This window comes from Protopterus annectens, chromosome 7.part0 (genome assembly GCF_019279795.1).
Source record: "Protopterus annectens isolate FY-2018-M chromosome 7.part0, PAN1.0, whole genome shotgun sequence".
In the NCBI taxonomy this organism is placed as follows: domain Eukaryota; kingdom Metazoa; phylum Chordata; order Ceratodontiformes; family Protopteridae; genus Protopterus; species Protopterus annectens.
Window position 1 is genome coordinate 113,687,470 of NC_056739.1, and position 19,404 is coordinate 113,706,873.

At 43.0% G+C, this 19,404-nt stretch overlaps 1 protein-coding gene across 1 annotated transcript in view; it reads left to right on the forward strand.

Moving 5' to 3' along the window:
* The window catches only part of PKP1 (plakophilin 1), an 833,005-nt gene that overhangs the window by 558,179 nt on the left and 255,422 nt on the right, over positions 1 to 19,404 (forward strand). Inside the window, exon 9 of the mRNA XM_044076546.1 lies at positions 13,160 to 13,336. Coding sequence (XP_043932481.1) covers positions 13,160 to 13,336 — 177 coding nt within the window. The remainder of the gene's footprint in view (positions 1 to 13,159; positions 13,337 to 19,404) is intronic.

The window sequence follows — 19,404 nt, forward strand, 5'->3', positions numbered from 1 at the left end:
AGAAACTGTTTGTCCGTAGGGGCCGTAATAAATTTGGATGGTCTCCTGGGGACAGGTTCCACAGAATCTGGAGCTGCCCACGCCTTCCGAGCCACTACCTGCATAAGTGGGTCGAAAGGCGGAGACACCCAGGAGGTGGAGGGTCGGGATCCAAAAGCCTCCAGGTATACCGACTCATCCTAGGAGGGGTCAATGGAGGGCCAATTCCCCCTCTGTTTGAGGAGCTCAATGATGTCTGAAAAGGAGACGTCCTCAGAGGGGGATCGTGGGGAACCCACCGACTCACCTAAGTCGGTATCAGATGTAGTAGACTCAGGGGAGTCTGTGTGTTTCCTCTTACACGTCCTCTTCCGAGGGGGTTCCCCTGCAGGAACAGGAGAAACCTCGGAAGAGGAAGATATTCCCAATGGGGAAACCTGGGGCGATGGATCCCTGGGCCTGAGAGCAAGAGGCTGGCAAGAGGCGTCTACAGGCAGCGAAGAGGGAGGGGCTAGAGGGATGGACCGTTGACCTGGCTCAGGTGCCAGGACACTCCTCATCACCTCAAAGGCTCCCTCCCGGAGACCGGAATATTCCCGTTCGAGGAAATAGGAATTCCGGCTCCACTGAGAGGGAAGGCTCGAGGTCGATGTCGGTGCCGAGCTTACCAAAGCGAAGCCCGAGGGAGAGTGGGGTCGGACAAGGGTCCGATGCCACTAGCCCCCTCGGAGCCGACAAGGGAAACTCGACGACCGGATCCCTCCAAGGAAGGTCTCAAGGAGGAGATCAGAGCTGAAGACAACGGAGCCGAAAAAGGATGTATCGGTTCCGGCGCCAACACAGTCGCTGTCCCGAGAAGCTCCGGCTCCGAACTCTGGTGGGGAGTCAGAGGAGGAAGTTCCAGGGGTGAAGCAATAGCCGAAGTCTGCTGAGACGGGCTATGGAGCATTTGGGCCAGTGCCTGCGACTTTAACAGCCTGCTTACCACCCTCTCTAAATCGTGGTCAGACAGCCTGGAAGATCTCGAAGATCGGCTCCGATGACTCCACTCCGACAAAAGAGGAGACCCCGGAGCCGAGTGGATAGATTCCAAAGACGGGGACCGAGATCTCTTCTTGGATGAAGTCATTGGAGCCGACGTCCTATGGGTTCCAGATGGAGCCGAAGGCTTCTCGGCTCCGATACTGGATACTGTGTCGGCTCCAGCCGGAGCCGACAAGGCAACAGCAGATTGGGTGTCGGAACCGACCTTGGCTGAGAAGAAGAAAGATCGGCTCTGGCCAGAGCCGATCTCGACTCCGAAGGTGTCGGAGCCACCGGGGAAGGCTTGGAAGCTGTAGCCTGACCCTTAGATGGCTTGGAAGGCTTACTGGACCCAGGTTTAGTGGGTGAACCTTTCGGCTTTAGCAAGCCACGGATGATTAACTTATTCCTCCTTTCCTGCAGGACTCGCTGGCTAAAAGAGTGACACAAAGCACAGGAGTCCTGCAGGTGTAAAGGCCCCAGGCAGTAAACACAAGAAGTGTGACCATCTGTCAGAGACATTTTCTGACAGCACGAGTCACACTTCTTGAAGCCCGAGACCTTTACCTCCTTAGACATAGTCTAAGAAAAAGAGTAACAAAATACTCACACCCCAAAACAGTCACACAAATTAATCCCACAAACACAGACACACAGATAGGGATTAATAAGGAAGGCCTAGGCCTAACTGAAATTTTTAAACTCTTTTTTTTTTTTTTTTTTTTTTTTAACTATAAGGGGAATAGGGTGATTGTATGGACACTACCCACTAAAAAATAGGAAAAGGGGAAGATAAACCCTGACTTAAACTGTTTGAAAAACTCAAACTTACCTCAGCTGGCAAAAAAGGAGACCTCTTCGCAAAGCGGCAAACGAGATCTGAGGTAGTCCCGCCTTGCATCATGGGATATAGGGTTGCCTCGAGCTGGTAAAAGGAGTTCTCAAGCTAAGCAAGTGCCGAGTCGGAGCCGAGGATCGGCTCCGAACCCATCCAGCAAGAATGAAGGCGAGATTGACAACTTAACATCTGCAGATAAAACATTCCTCATACTTTCCTCATACTTTCACAGTTTGTTTGAACAAACATTAACATATGAGCCCAACAATTAAAAATTTTGAAAATCAAAGCTAGAGAAGTATACATTTTTTTCCCATATTTATCAATAATTTTTCCCATCCTTACCAGAAAGAGTAGGATGGGAATTAACCAAGTGCTTATCAGCAGTAGGATCAACTATAGCTATAGCTGCTGGGTCAAGTCTGGGAATAGTGTACATAAAATTTGAAAGGCTAAGCAACTTTATGCATCCTATCTGCCTTTTTAGGAGGGAGCTGGCTGACTACCGCAAAATTGAAGACAGTAACTCAAACATCCCCTATAACAGACAGAGCAGCAGGAATGGGTGTGGGTTGTGAAAAATCGTTTAGTAACAACTCATAGTATACAGTCTCAGAGAAGAGACAACCCTGCAGAAAGTATTTTACAGGCTTTTTATTGATTTGTTTTTCTTACAGTAGGTTTTCTGCTTGATAAATCTTATATGCAAGAGTGCATTCTAATTAGGCTGCTTGGACTTAACAGCAAAACTACAAGTACTCTATTTAGAAATGGTTGTGGACTTGTACTGTGTATGAATACAGTAGAAACAGTTATTTACTGCATTCTAGTATAATTGCATTTCTATATTTTGGTACTCACTTTGTGACTGTTCTTTCTCCCTGTACCTACCTACCTAACCTGTTCCTACCCCCCATGCTGTCTACTTTCTCACTAGACTGTTAGCTGACTTCTGCTCTGGCTAACAACTCACCCCCCCCCCCCCGACACACACACATACCCTTCCTGACTGCTACTAGCTATCTGTAATGTCCTATGCCTTTAAAAAACCACAACCAAGAAACTTGAGAAACACAAAGGAAAATAGGAGTCCACAAATCGCAAATACCAGTTCCACAGACGTTTATTAGTTAGCACCTTCATGCACGACAAATACATGCACTTCTTCAGACATTTGGACTGAGAAACACTAAAGCTTTAAATCACATTAAATTATGACGTTACAAAAACGTTAGAACCATTAAACAATTAATTGAACCTACTCCAATTAGATAAAATAAAGTAAAAGAAGTATAATACAAAAAGCATAACTAAAAATTTAAAAAAAACATATATCCTGTTACTTTAAAATCAACACTATTATTTTTTAGTTTTTAAGATAAAACTACACTCTCCCATACATCAATTAGAAAACATAATCTATATATAGTGTGTATTATAAACATAGAGATCATAACCAATGCATTCACTATGCATGAACACAACATGTAAAAAATATATAAATGTATACCCAGGAATTAATGATATATGTTCCATTAAATGTTTGCTCAGATTAAGAGCTTTGGAACGTTGATAGTTACATTTTTATATGTAGTGACATGTATATATTTTTTACATATTGTGTTCATGCATAGTGAATGCATTGGTTATGATCTATATGTTTATAATATACACTATATATAGATTATGTTTTCTATTTGATGTATGGGAGAGTGTAGTTTTATCTTAAAAACTAAAAAACTAAAATATAATAGTGTTGATTTTAAAGTAACAGGATATATGTTTTTTTAAATTTTTAGTTATGCTTCTGGTATTATACTTCTTTTACTTTACTTTATCTAATTGGAGTAGGTTCAATTATTCAATTAATTGTTTAATGGTTCTAACGTTTTTGTAACGTCATAATTTAATGTGATTTAAAGCTTTAGTGTTTGTCAGTCCAAATGTCTGAAGAAGTGCATGTATCTGTCGTGCATGAAAGCGCTAACTAATAAATGTCTGTGGAACTGGTATTTGCGATTTGTGGACTCCTATTTTCCTTTATGTTCTATGCCTTGTAAACCTGTTGTCTCCTAATTACTTTTTGTTTTTCTCCATACAGCTGTTTAAACATCTTGGGCTGCAGGTGCACCCCCCCCCGACCTTCCAAACTTGAATAATTACTATTGCTGAAGTGCAATTCCAGTGAAAATATTAAAAAGGCTTCTCTGCAAGCACTGCTTTTCTTCAAATTAAACGCAATGTATGTCAACTTTCAACATAAAGACAATGTTAATGCCTTTATATACAGAGTTTTTTTGTTGTTTAAAGCGTGCACACTTGCAGAGACCTGTCTAGCTAGCACAGTTTTCCTAACTCCAATCCTGTAAGACCCCATTTCAGGCACTAGTTGATGACACACTGCTGGATTCTGTACCTCTCTCTGAGTTACAAGGCAAATTTTTAAATTTTTATCTATGGCTTTTACATCCAACTGTGCCTTTTTCCCCAGTTTCATCTGTGACCAGTCAATATTAGACTATTTTTGTATGGCAACACCTATCCACTTCCAAACTAAACTGCACTACCCCAGAATTAGTAACACCAGAAATAATTAACTTGTGCTAGTTTAGTTCCCCCCTTGAACTGTACTGTCATTTACTTAACTGCAGTTCATCTATTCTCTCGGTACTCTCTCCATATCACTTACCTACAGTTTGAGTCAACTGACTGATTGTTTCTGTTTCAATTGCCCATCCTCCAAAATCTAGCCGAGAGACCTGTCAATCATTCCCACAGGACTCCTCCTGCAATTAGTACGTACCCTCCTCCCCCACTAGGAATGCATAGGACAGAAGTTATATAATGGCCTGTATTCCCTGTTACCTGATTGTTTTCCAGCCCACAACCCCTCCTAAGAGCAGCTAACAGGTCTCTTCCCGCTTCGCTCCCCACCCTGCCCCCAATTCCCACCCACCCCCAGTGGTCCTACCATTATTATAAGGACAAACCCCTCCCATCATTTTACCACCAACCACAACACTACTCCCAACTCTAACTCCACCATCTTCCCACTACTACCCCTCCTCTTCTGCTACCATGAATAAGCATACCATACTTATACTCTTTGCATACCCTCTCCTTGCTTATCTTACATCTTACCAAAACTCTATTATACCCCCAATCAACCACTTCCACTGAACAACTATTCACACCATCACTCATGACTCACCCTCAATCTGCTCCTCTCGCACCAACTCAAGAACCATCCCCCTATGCATCCCCCATGTATTCTAGCAACTAAAATACTCAAACTAAATGCATCCCTACAAGTTAACAAAATATCCTCCCACCACATCTATTACCGACTGCACCCAATCATAAAGTTTCTCTAAAATGCAAACTCTTTCACAAACGGATAAAACTAATAACCTCATGCATATCAAAACTTGCCCTCACTGGAGGCATCCACCCCAACCCTGGCCCCTCCATCTCCAACCCCACTTCTAATAATCAGACTAACAACCACAACTTCTTCCAAATACCAGCCAGTAGAAAACCAAATGACCTTCTTTTGCTACGCCTAAATATCAGAAGTATAACCAACAAAGTCCACAAACTCCATGCCACCAGAGAGTTGTACTCCCTGGATATAATCATCCTGACAGAAATTTGGCTGAAACCTTACATTACTAAGGAGCAAATCCTCCCCAACGGTTACAACATACTAAAACTAGACCGATTAAACAAGAAAGGAGGTGGTATAGCTATAATATTTAAACAGCATCTAAACATCCAGATCCTAAACTCATCAGCTCCCCAAACTGCCAATGAGGAAATAATATATATACCAACCAGAAAATAAACCAAAATAAAACCATCAACATAACAGGATGCTACTTCCCACCTGACCAAAATATCACTCCACTAGAAAACCTCCTCAGCTGGACTACCCACCATCTCCCACAAGAGACCATAATTTTAGGTGACTTCAATATTGATTGGCAATCCTGTTGTGGCAACCATCCAACCCATCATCTACACCTTCATGGCTTCACCCAACTAGTCCAGTCACCAACCAGAATAAATAAAAACTCCAACAAGCACACTACCCTGGACTGGATACTAGTCAGCAAGGTTCCCCGTCCTATATAGCAGGCTGACTATCAGATAGCCTCAGTGATCATTCCCCAACATTCCTACTCAAAAAACACCTATACCAATTTAAACCTGTCATCTACCGTCAAATATGTAAAAAACTACACTTTAACCCAATCACATTCATCTCATCCCTCAAAGAATGTAACTGGCACCCTCTAAATTACCTCAGCCTAGATGACGCAGTCCAATTTTTCACTACTACCTTCCTAAGCATCCTAAATAACCACTCCCCTATAAGACTTACCAAAGCCCACCTCTCCCCATGGCTACAGAAAACCACCAGGTCAGAAATGAAAAACAGAGATAAAGCCTGGGAACAGTGGCGCAAAACCAAAACCCCCTCAGCTAGACAGAAATTTCTAGAACTACGCAATAGAGCCAAAAAGCTAATAAAGCAGGACAAAATCCAATACTACCAGTCTGCCCTCAACTCCTCCCAACACAACCCCAAACAATTCTGGACCTCCATAAACTCCATCCTCCACCCAGGTAAAATCAATACCCCTCAAGCTAACATTCCTCACTCCTCAGAAAATATTGCTACCTCATTCAACACACACTTCACACAAACCATACTATCACTAGCTAGACAACACAAATCCCCTCCTCTACACCCCACGCCTTCACCCAGTAATCTCCCCACACTTTTCTCATTTCCTCCCATTCCTACCTCCAACATAAGAAAACTCTTAACTAAACTTAAACCCACAAAATTAGCAGTAGACTACCTCCCAAGTGAATTCCTACAAATTGCAGCTGACGCCCTGGCCTACCCAGTATCAGTCTTGATTAACCGATTTCTGTCAGAATGCTACATCCCTACACTATGGAAAATATCACACATAATTCCCCTCCACAAAGGTGCCCCCCCCCCACAGAACTAACCAACTACCGCCCCACAACGATTCATATCCACTCTCCAAAATACTAGAGAGATGCATTCACTCTCAAATCTCAGACTACCTCCTTACTAACAACATTATTTCTAATACTCAACATGGTTTCCGACCAAACCATAGCATCACCACTGCCTTACTGTCTTTTACAAAAACTATCCTTCACCATAAAACAATGACCATTTCTCCTCTGCTACATTCCTAGACCTATCTAAAGCATTTGACATGGTCCCACACAAAGAACTCATCTCTGTATTCAATAACCTATCCTTCTCTCAACCAGTCACCAACTGGTTTCAGAGTTATCTGTCTGACCGCCATCCATCCGTTGCATGGCAAAATGACATATCTCACCAAGTACCTGTCTCTGTTGGTGTTCCCCAAGGATCCATCCTTGGACCCCTACTCTTCTCTATTTTCACCAATTATCTAGCCTATGCCACCAAACATGGCACACTCATACAATATGCAGATAACTCAACCATCATCTGCTCAGCCCAGTCCCTACCCGAACTGCAAAAGGTCACACAGGATGCCTTTTCCTCTGTTGAAACTTGGTTATCCGATGCCCAGTTAATACTCAACCCAAACAAAACTAAACTCATCTTCGAACCCACCAAACATACAAAACAACTCTCACTTTAACATCACAGCAAAAGACAACACCACTATCCACCCAACAGACGACACCAAATTGCTAGGAGTTGAAATAGACAATCTCAAATTTGACATTCACATATCCATGACAATAAAAAAGTCCACAAAAAACTAGGAGCCTTATACAGAAATAAGCAACTCCTCACCAAAGCAACTAGGATTTCAGCTGCAAATTCGCACCCTATCTCCACCCTATTTTATGCCTCTCCAATATATACCAACCTAAGGTAATGCGATCTAAACAAACTCGAGACCTGCTACAACAAAATTGCCAAATTCGCCACCGGGGCATCCTACCACAGTCACCACTGTCTCTCACTTACTGAACTAGGCTGGCTAGAACTCCCTCACCTCCTTCAATGATATCAACTCGCACTCACCCACAAACTAGTAAACCATCCTCTAAGGGTCCCATCCCTCCAGAATCTACTCCAGCCCTATCTCACCACCAGACCACTATGATCCAGCAACAAAAATCAATTACAGGTTACTAGAGCCAATAACACTGCTGGAGAAGCACTATTTTCCAGTGCTATAGCCAAATTATGTAAGACCTCCCCCCCACAATAACCTCTGTACCATCATGCACCCACTTCAAAGCTTTACTTAAAGCGCACCTAAAAACATGCTGGCTATGCCCTTGTAACTCTCCTCTCTAACTTCTCCCACTCCATCTACCCTCTACCTCTCTTCCACCCCACAAACTACCTTTGATTACAGCATGCTCTGATACTTCATGCCTATCTACTTATTATACGGCAGTAACTTCTTACTGTAACAATTTTTAATATCTGCTATGACTTTGTGGATGGAACAGATGCTAGTTATCTACTGAATGTACTATGTTCTTCATCTGTAACTATGTTTGTAATATTTTAATTTGTGGAGATTTTCTCTCTGGGCCTCCGCTGAAAATGGACCTGCATCCAGTCGGACATTCCCGGTCAACAAATGTTAATAAATAATAATAAATAAGTCAGAAACTGAGCTCTCCTCCAAGTCTGAATCAAAAATCTGAGGAGAAAACCCAGTATCTGTCCCTTTATCTTCCTGTCTGTCCAAATTCCAAATCTTGAATCTGTTCAGGAAAAGAGGGATCCCTCTTTTATTTACTTATTTATTTATTGACATTTGTTGACTGGGAAAGTCCACTGGGCTTGAGACCCATTTTCAGTGGTGGCCCGGGGAGAAAAGCTCCAAGTTACATGAAAATCATTACATGAATTTGTAAGGAAACAAAATTATAATTATAAAGCAAGCGAAATAATACAGAAAACTATTTAAACAGAAAATATGTTGAAAAAAGGCACAATACAGTAACAATGGAACATTAGCATGTAGGAAAACTATACAGTTAGAAATATTTAACAATGCAGCTCAATTTTTTTGGGGTGGTAGGAAAAGGGAAAGATAGAGAGTTAAACTTAAAGGTAAGACAGATATAGTTAGAAACTTATAGTTAGATAGTGGGAATAAGTAGATTATAGGTGGAATATATTTAATGGTAGTATTAAAAGTAGGCAGCGGTGGTGCAGCAGTTAGCGTTGTCGCCTCACAGCAAGAGGTTCTCCCATTCGATTCTCGGCTGGACCGCCTTCTGTGTAGAGTCTGCATGTCCTTCCTGTGGTAGAGTGACGTTAAAGACATGCAGGTAGGTGCGTGAATGAGTGTGCCTTCTTTGAAGGTTGGGCGCCGGGCTGGCAACTCGGCACCATAAAAATCCACTGCCAATCATTAGCGGACCGGAGTTCCACTGTGGCGACCCCTAACCGGGAAAAGCCGAAAGACAATTATTATTAAAAGTAGAAAGTGACAGAGAAGAGAAAATGTGTTAAGATGGTTGTATTGATGTGTGGACTATGATACTAAAGATTAGGAATAATTAATATGGTGTAACAGCATAACATATACATAGGTATATTTGCTACTTGAAACAGCTTTGCCAGATTAAGGAGGCTGCAGATATGTGTTGCATGTGCAGCTGGGGTCATCAGTGAGATGTTGTTTTAGTTTTCTTTTAAAGGAGATTATGTTGTCTGATTCTGTAACTGATGATGGGAGGGTGTTCCACAGCTTAGTTATGGAATAAAAATTACAAGGATCAATAGCCTGAATTAAACCATGGGCCAGACCCAGTAAGCTAATCCTATCCAAGTAAATTTGAAGAGAAGCAGATACATGCCTGGTTTACTATTTCTTTTTGACAGGAAAAAGGGGGCCAGCCATGTTACTAATGGCAGTAGCTGCTTCCTCCAGGATAGACACAGTATTCTGATGCAACAGGGAGACCTTCCCTGTTCTCTGTTCCACAAATGACAAGAGTGGCTTTCCCTTGCCACTGAGGGGATCTCAACAGCCACAGAGGATGTGGCTATCCCCCTGGTCCACAGTGACTGTAGGTTCTAGACTAGAGGGATCTGGGGTAAAAGATGAGTGGTCTGAGGGCATAGGCTGCTTAACTCTTTCTTTTTGTGACTAGAAGCGGGACCAACTGTGGAACCGGTAGTCTGTTCTATGGCCGAGCTGAAAATAGTACTTCTTTCCCATGGAAGACAAGCAGCAATAGTCAGTAAACACTGCCAGTCCACAAACGTTACTTTTTTTACACAAAAGCAATAAAAAGCACTTTAAAACTCTATGCCAGCCCCACAAAAGAAAATAAACACAACTTCTCCATAGAAACACTGTTTTCAGTTACTATACTCTACTTTTAAAATGACAGAAAAAAAGAGATCTCTGTTTAAAACATATGATACAGTCTAGAGACAGTGTTTTAAAACACAACACTCCTAGCATTAAAATAATTTTCTTGAAGAGGGAAAGTAATAGAGCATCAACAAAATTAAGTAAATGGAAGTTTCTTCCCCCAAGGGAAACTTATGTGCCAAGCAAAAGAAAGCACAAGCTGACTGTCGATCCTTGAAAGCTTCACAGGCATATACTCTTCGACAGCAGTAAAGCTCTGAAGAGCTTCATGCTCAAACTTGTCTTTTAGTCAGCTCAGCTCGAGCTGCTTGACTCTTTGGGTGTGTGGAATGTAGCCTGAAGCTTTGGAAGCTGTCTGGCTGTTATATCCTTGGCAAGATACAACTTCATATAGCTAAGGCTACTGCAGCAGAGATCAGTATGATGAACATCTAGGCTTATTAGCAGTGCCAGAGTTCTGCTGGCTCTATCATCCATACTAGTTAGTCTTAGCAGACTCCGCTCCTTTTCAGAGTAAGCCTGTAATATTCCTTTACCTGACCTTCTACTTAAATATTGCCTTTCATTTATCTGCCCTCTCCTCCTTGGCCTTACTCACTCAGTTTCTACCTTTACTGTTGCTCACTAGCATTTAACACAGTGCTTTAATTAACCGTTTCTATCACTATACTACTACCTCAAAAACATTCAACTCTCTGTATGGCCAGTTTTACCCATTTACACTCACCTCTCTACATGGTCCCACTCATACTCACCTCACTCTACATGTGCACTGTAAACTTCACACATTCACAGTCATATTTCCCTGTAGAAGCAATGTAACCCTCTCCCATTCATATTTACCTCTCTGTCCATCTTAGTGTAACAGTAGCCACATTCTCTCTTACCTCTCTCATAACATGCAGTGGAAAACTCCTCACATTCAAACTCACCTCCCTCTCCTTACACACAGTGTTAAAATGTAAACCTCTCTCTGCATATGTAATATAAAACTACTCCCATTCGCACATACCTCTATTCTGCAAACTACTCTCATTCACACATACCTCTATCTCTGCATGGGCATTTTAACTTACCTGCTTACCAGGCAAGCACACTGGACAAACTGTCTCTTTGCAGTGCAAGAGGATAAGTGACTTGCTCAGAGTCACACAGTAGACAAGTAAAGGTAGAAGGAATCAAACAATGTTCCCTGGGCACTGAGATCAGATTATTAACAGCATATGGGATAAGCCCCCCCCCCGTGCTAACTGCCATAATATAAGCATACTGCAATAACCTACTCATTCACACTCACCTCCCTACAAATATGTGTAATACATTCCCCATATTATATTATGTCTAATTTGTTATAATTATTTAAACTGCAGATGTTTTTGTTTTATTTTTGAAGACTGTAAAATTGTTTTTAAAATGTTTTGTAATAATTTGGAGTTTTTCTCCCTGGGCCTGCAATGAAAATGGGCTTCTACCCAGCTGGACTTTCCCAGAAATCTAATGTCAATAAGTAAAATAAATAAATATGCACCTGACTATGTCGACGACTGCAGCACAATACTCTTATTTACAGCCTCCTCTAGTTAGTATTTGCAATGTAATTTTTTTTCCAATGACACATACCTCCCTCAGCATGAGTAGAATAAATCTCTCTCCTTCTTCTGATGTACGAGTCTAATGCTCTTATTGTTAACAACACATTGCCATTTTTTTCCTTTCAGTTGTTCATCTGTCTCTCTCATTCAGTCCGGGCACTGTAGCTGGTCCCTTATTTACACACATCTTCATTAGACACTGTATTGTCAGTCACTCAACCACATGTTCACTATTGAAGATCTGTAGCAGTAATGTTTGTCCGCAATTTATGTCTTTTCTGCTCAGATAAGGCTCAAAAACTGCTTAGAACTGACTGCCCAAGTATAGAAATCCTTGTAGTTCATGTAATCATGGCTATATACCAATCACGCCAATATGCCATAATATGAAACTCAGGAGTATGTGGGGAAGAGATTCACCCTCACACCACCCCTACTTTATTATTCTAATTCTGAGGTCATAATACCTCAGAGAAAAAGCAATCACTTAATGAAAACTTGTCTTACTCTTCTCAAAGATGATTTAAGTTTGGAGCCTGGGTGGCGCAGTGGTTAACGTTGTTGCCTCACAGCAAGAGGATCTCCTGCTCAATTCTCGGCTGGGGTGCCTTCTGTGCAGAGTCTGCATGTTTTCCCTGCATTCATGTGGGTTTCCTTCAGGTGGTCCAGTTTCCTCCCACATTCCAAAGATATGCATCTGGAGCGTTTCTCCCTGGGCCTCCATTGAAAATAGGCTCTGTCCTAGTCGGACTTTCCCTGTCAACAAATGTTAAATAAATTACAAAGCAATGCAACTCAGGTATGAACAAATCACTCTTGTATGGAGTGAGCAACAGAATATCAGTAAATATTACCTCAAGTAATAAATACTTGAGCAATACACAGTTGTAATGTTCTCTTCTGTATTCCAGCCTCTTCCAGTCAGATTAATGGCTGCAGTGTTCTGTCTTCACACAACTCCTTTACTAAAAATTAAGGCTGCTGTACTCTGTTCACCCACATGCTTCTATCACTCAGATCTGCAGGTGTAGTGTTCCATTCCTACACATGCCACGCCCACTCAGATCCATGGCTGTAGTGCATTTCCATTCTAATAGAGCCGCAAGTATTTTGTGGAGGCACAATTACAAATCTAATGCCCAGAGATTAATAACATATATCATCTGTTATAAAAGCAGCAGAAATAATGTGGCATTACTATAGAAAAATTGAAGCTGTGAAAGACATTTTTATATAACCAGTCAGTATTTTCAGAACTCATTTAATTTTAGTTGCTTACAGTTCTTTTCATCTTGGTAACCATTTATTTTTATTGATTTTCTTTTCAGGACAATGATTTTGATTTGCCAGTTCCTGAGGAGGACAACAATCCAAAAGGTGCCAATTTGCTTTTTCACTCTGACATGATTCACACTTACTTATCACTGCTGAGGAACAGCAAGAATGACTCAACTCTAGAAGCTTGTGCAGGGGCCCTCCAGAACCTCACTGCCAGCAAAGGAATGGTAAGTATATATAGTAGCCTAGTGCATGTCCTTTGCATGTAAAATGATGGTCAGGTGTTTGGCCCAGTGACAGACAAATGCATAGCCCAGTGAGGAGCATGTGCGTGACACATGAAAACACAGGAGTGGCTAAGTTACAGCAAGAATGCAGGGTCCACTGATGGTTAGGTGTTTAGGTTGGTGAAAATCCTGTGCGTAAGCACAGTAAATAGATGTGAAAAACTCAGTGACAATCAGAAGCATGGCCTTGTGACAGTTGTATATCCCACTGATGTTCATCTACACAAACCAGTGACAGTCCTGCATATGGTGTGTGGTCCAGTAATAATTAAGAACATGGCACATTGATGAACAAGTGTGTTGCTCTGTGGTAGTCAGTGAAGAACTAAAAGCGTGAAGGAAACACTCAGCTCCACATATTAAGACAATTACAAAGACGCCAAGACAGAGAAGTGATACAGAAATGAGTTGTGCTAAATGAAGGAAATGGCATGCTAAATGTAGGCACCCAAGCAATATATCAAACTTTAAGAAATAGAAAACAATGAAGTCCAGGCATCTAGTTACTTAAACCAGAAGCCTTAGCAGGAAAAAGAATATGTTGATACTCTGGCCATGACATAACTATGATATACAAATACTGATATACAAATAGCCATGACTAGAAGAACGCCAACACAGAAGTCTGAATTTACACAGAAGGAACATCAGGATTAAAAAGAGGTCTGAAGAAGCTTTCTATGACTAGGTATTTTAGGTACTTTATAACTGCATCTGACAGTACGCTGGGAAAGTATGTTTGACACTGTGTGTGGCTTCTCTGAAAACTTTCTTCACTGCAGGTATGACATTTTACCAACAGTTAACAACACTTCACGACACTACTGTTACGATTAGGACTCAAAGCTGCAAGTGAGGTGAGTTATAGCTGTTCCAACACAAACTGTTTGTATTCTCATATGCAGAAAAATAAAAGCTGCCACATTCAAAAACGTTTCTGTGGGGCAAAATCTCTTCTACTACATTCTGCTACTTGCATTACTCACTCCAAGGTCACAGAGTTAGGAAAAAGGCAACATTTGGTCTGTCAAAAACGATGCACTCCCTTTTCCTGAATATTCTGCGACTTGGAAGCAAGAACATACAATATAACAAGGTTGTAAGGGTGCAGGAGCCAACACAGGGTATACAAGAAAGCTTGTACTCTTTGTAAAATAGCTGTTTTACTAATACTAGTACTGTTGTCATTTAGTTGTAAATTCCAAAACATATCCGAGACTGTTGGTAGTATATATTTTGGTCATTTGTGTCAATATTCTCTCAGTCAGGAATATAGTCTAAGATATCGTATAACCTTGAGGCATCATAAAAAGAAAAAATGCAAACACTGTACTGTATTTTTTAATTTCTCCAAGTCATTGGGTCTCTAACACCATGATGGGAATGGACCCCATTCCCAAGTCAAAGTACAATTAAAGTTCATAAAATTAGTATTGTTTCAATCTTTGATGTCAGCCAAAAGTGCTCTTCCGCACTTTCCAGCCATGTGAAACTGTGGAAATGGTCACACATGTGAGAGGTGCAGTAGTACTGTAATTAACATTGCTGCCTCACAACACTTAGCTATGTGGCTCAGATGTTATTCGTGTTTCACTGTTGCAGTCATCACATTTCGGTTATCCCTACCAGGGTAGCCCTTGGCTGGCCCGAATACCAGAGGCTTAGTATTTCTGCATCTGTTGTTGTCGCTTCAGGACTGATGTCAGGTTGTCAGTAGTATAAAGTAAGGCAGCAGACACCATTACATCAGTCTTTCTTGCCGTGGAGTCCGAAGCAGGAAGAGTTCGCACGAGTGCCAGTCAGCCGCTACCTGAATTTCGTCTACCAAACTGAAGTTGAAGTCTTCTAAAGCTAAGTACACCATTGGGGATCCTTTTTTCCTGCACTAACCAATGTCAGAAAGAGTTAAATGGTCTCGCCTGTCGAAAGCAAATACCACACCGAGACTTTCATTCTTACTATGTCACTTGTTTATGCCCAGACCACGACGTCCCCAGTTGTCGCTTCTGTGCTTTGTTCAATGCCAGAACTATCTATTATCGGGCTCTTATTTTAGCTAGATATTTTCGCTTACAGTCCTCGAATTCCGATATGGCCTCGATAAGCCATCTGACAGCAGATCTTCTGAAAAAATGTAAAGATAATGACAGACAGACCGCAAAGGTCCAAACCTACTGACGATGCTTCCGTTAAGCTAGTCGTCACTTCTCCGGTCCTCAGTGAGGCGCTTTGGCAGCTCCTGATGCCCACTTCTGTGGATTCGCAGGCCTTTACTGAGACTCTTTCAGAGTCTGGTATGCCGCAAAACTCTTCTTTGACTCAGGATCCTGCGGTCGTCTCTACCTTGGATGGGTCTGAAGTGCTGAGCAGGCACTGGCTTCCGAGGAAGTCCTTCACACTACCACTTCTCGGCACAAACTGACATCTTCTTTCACTAATACCATTCTTTCCAAAACGACCGAGTTTCTTAGGCCCAGGGTAAGAACCACACCCAAGAAACTGATGTCCCAATCTCAGGCACCTGCTTCCTTGCCTCAGTTTCAAATGCTTAAAATGACGGAACACCTTATCATCAGGGGAAGCCAAGCTACCCCCTCCAAAAGGAAAAGAGATCTGTCCCCTGTAGTTCTGTCTGAACAAGAGTCAGATGACTCTGATGCATATGAATATGAAGACATGCAACCCCTCTCTACTTATGAGGATTCTGATGCAGAGCCTTCAGCCTCTCCCCCAGAGGATTTTTCCTTTGGGGAACCCCTTCATACTTTAAGGGAGCATTTCCAATGGGAAAGTCAAGACTACCCTCAGTCTAAAAAGAGACTCTGGGAATTCTTACATCTTCCACAGCACAGACCCTTGGCCATCCCCCCAGTCCTGGATGTTGTGGAGGATGTTTTCCTGGTATCCAGCTCAACTCTTGACACCCTCCCTCCTGCACCTAGAAAAGGAGACAGGTACTATTGAGTCCCTGACTCATACAAATTTCTTTTTAAAAATCCTACTGCTGACCCTGAGGTAATTTCTTAAGGGCCTAAAGGGATTAAAGCAACATCTGCTAAGAATCCCACCTCCTCAGATAGGGATTCATGAGCACTAGACATATGGGGTAAAAAAGTATAGCCCTCAGCTACTCTTGCTATCAGGGCACTAAACTGTCAGCTCCATATGCTAAAATTTCAGCAATATACTCTGGAACTCCTCAAACAAAAAGCCCCTGCCAGACCATGTCAAATCTAAATTGTTGGATGCCCCCTTCCACAAAGACAACTTATTTGGCACTAGGGCAGAAGAGGTCTTAAAAAGATGGAAGAAAAAGCAAAATCTATGCAGACAGTTAAGTATTTCTTACAGGTCAAGCCACTCAGGTTCAGCAGGCATTGTTCCACCAAGCACTGGTCCTTTCTTGCTCCCACTAAGCCAGTCCAGCCCAGGCCCCAGAGAACCAGACCCCCCCCAGACAGCAGCCACAGGGAATGCAGAGATCTAAGCAGTGGACTACCTCCACTTTAAAATCAGGAAGCTCTAAGCCACCCACTTATGGTAAGAACTCACAATGACTCAGCTCCTCCACCCCCTCCCTCTGCCCACCTTCACTTACCCCTAGGAGGAAAACTCTCCTTTCACGCAAGCACCTGGGCCACCATTACCAACGACCACTGGGTTCTTAACATAGTGTCTCAGGGATACAAATTTTCCTTCCACACCTTTCCAACCCCAAAAGGCTTCCCAGATCTACCTCCAAACCAGTGGGAAGAGGCTCAAAAGCAAATCCTTTCCCTGCTTTCTATGAGGACAGTAGAGCATGTTCCTGCAGAACAGATAGGCCAAGGTTTCTACTCCAGACTTTTTCTGGTGCCCAGAAAAGAGGGCACCTGGTGCCCCATCCTCGATCTATCCATTCTAAATATCTTCCCGGTGATCCCAAAATTCAAAATGCTCCCCCTCCAGCGGCTGCTACCCATGCTCTTCAAGGACGCTTGGCTAGCCACCCTAGATCTAAAAGAGGCCTACCTCCACATTCCTATCAGGGAATCATGCAGGAAATATCTCCGTTTCAGAGCAGGATCTCAACACTTTCAGTTCTCTGTGCCTCCCTTTGGCTTATCTACTGCTCCCAGAGTTTTCACAAAATGTCTGGCTCCAGCTATTGCTTTTGCAGACAAAGGAATATCCAGATTTACCCATACGTACGCAACTGCCCTATTCAGGCAGACAGCCAGGAAAAGCTGCTCAAGCACTTGGCCTTTGTAAAGATCCTACTAACCTCCTTAAGGTATACAATCAATGAAAAATATAAACAGGTGCCCACCCAAAGGATTATCTTCCTGGGAGCAAGCCTGGACACAGCATCCCAGATGGCATTCCTTACACCAGAAAAACAAATTTCCCTGACAGCCTACTTCTCTCAACTAGCCACCAGACCCCAGTAATCTACAAGGAAGATCCTGCAAGCTCTGGGGTTCATGGCATCTTGCATACTACTCATTCCATATGCCAGACTGCATATGAGGAAACTTCAATGGTACCAAAATGCCTTTGGTATCAACACTCTCAAGACCTGGAAATTCATATACCTACAATTCCTTGCCTCAGAAAAGATTTTCTTTGGTGGGCAACAGCATGCTCCCACAACAAGGGACTACCTTTCTCACCACCCCCGCCCCCCCCAGACCCTCATCACAGACGCATCAGACTATGCTTGGGGTGCACACCTGGACGGCAGGTGCATGTAGGGCCAATGGAGCCCAAAGCAAATTCCTCTGCAAATCAAGCAAAAAGAGATGATGGCTGTCCAGCACGCCTTGATAGCTTTCAAGCCCCTTCTCTCCCCAGGGGCTCTCCTGATCAAAACAGACACCACCACTGTGATATGGTATATCAACAAGCAGGGAGGGACTCACTCCTACCCTCTATGCAGGCTGGCCATGACCCTTTGGCACACAGCCTCTGCCATGCACCTGCAACTGTTAGCACAATTCCTACCAGGTTCTTTCAACTCTCTGGCAGACCAATTAAGCAGAAATCTTCTGGACCCGCACGAGTAGCAGCTCAACAGAAGAACCTTCACCCTAATAACTCAAAAATAGGGCACCCTGAAGGTCAACCTCTTTGCCTCCCACACCGACCATCAGCTTAGCAAATTCTGCAACAGGGAGCATCACTGCATGGCTTGGAAAGTGGATGCCCTGTCCTTCCCCTGGGTCAATCTATCGGTCTATGACTTTCCTCCACTACCTCTCATCCCCAGGGTACTGCTCAAAATAAAGGAGGAAAAACCAAGGACAATTCTTATAGCTCCAGACTGGCCTCGCCAGCACTGGTATCCCTTGTTGCAAAGCCTGTCCCCACTGCCACCATGGCATCTTCCTCAGATTCCAAACCTCATGACCCAGAGGGAAGGGGAATTCATGCATCCCCAAATGCAGACACCCAGCTTGGCTTATTCCCCAACCCCGGATCAATCTGCCGACATCAGTAAACAGGTTCTATATGTTATACCTGAGGCCAGATGCCCTAGCACTAGAAACACTTATGCTGACAAATGGAAAAGGTTCTGCACCTGGATCCAGGCTAAGGGAGCCAATACAGCACAGCCCTCCCTCCTCTCATCCTGGATTACTTAGCTGACCTACTACACAGTGGCCTCTCTCTCCTCTCTATAAAAATTCATGCCTCTGCTATCTCTGCTCATTTCCCCTCTGAGCAGCCCCTTTTCTCAAACCCTTTGATAAAACAGTTCCTAAGAGGGTCTAGCAACTTGAGGCCACCCAGAAGAGCACCAACCCTAGCTTGAGACCTTAACTTTGTGTTGGAAAAGCACACGCTGCCCCCTTTTGAACCAGCTTCTTCTGCAGAGCTAAAATTTCTCTCCTGGAAGACTGCTTTCCTTCTGGCCATCACTTGGGCCAGAACAGTCTCTGAGCTGCAAGCGCTCATGGCTGTGGAACAATTCATCATCTTCCATGCTGACAGGGTATCCCTCAGAACTAACCGATCCTTCATGCTCA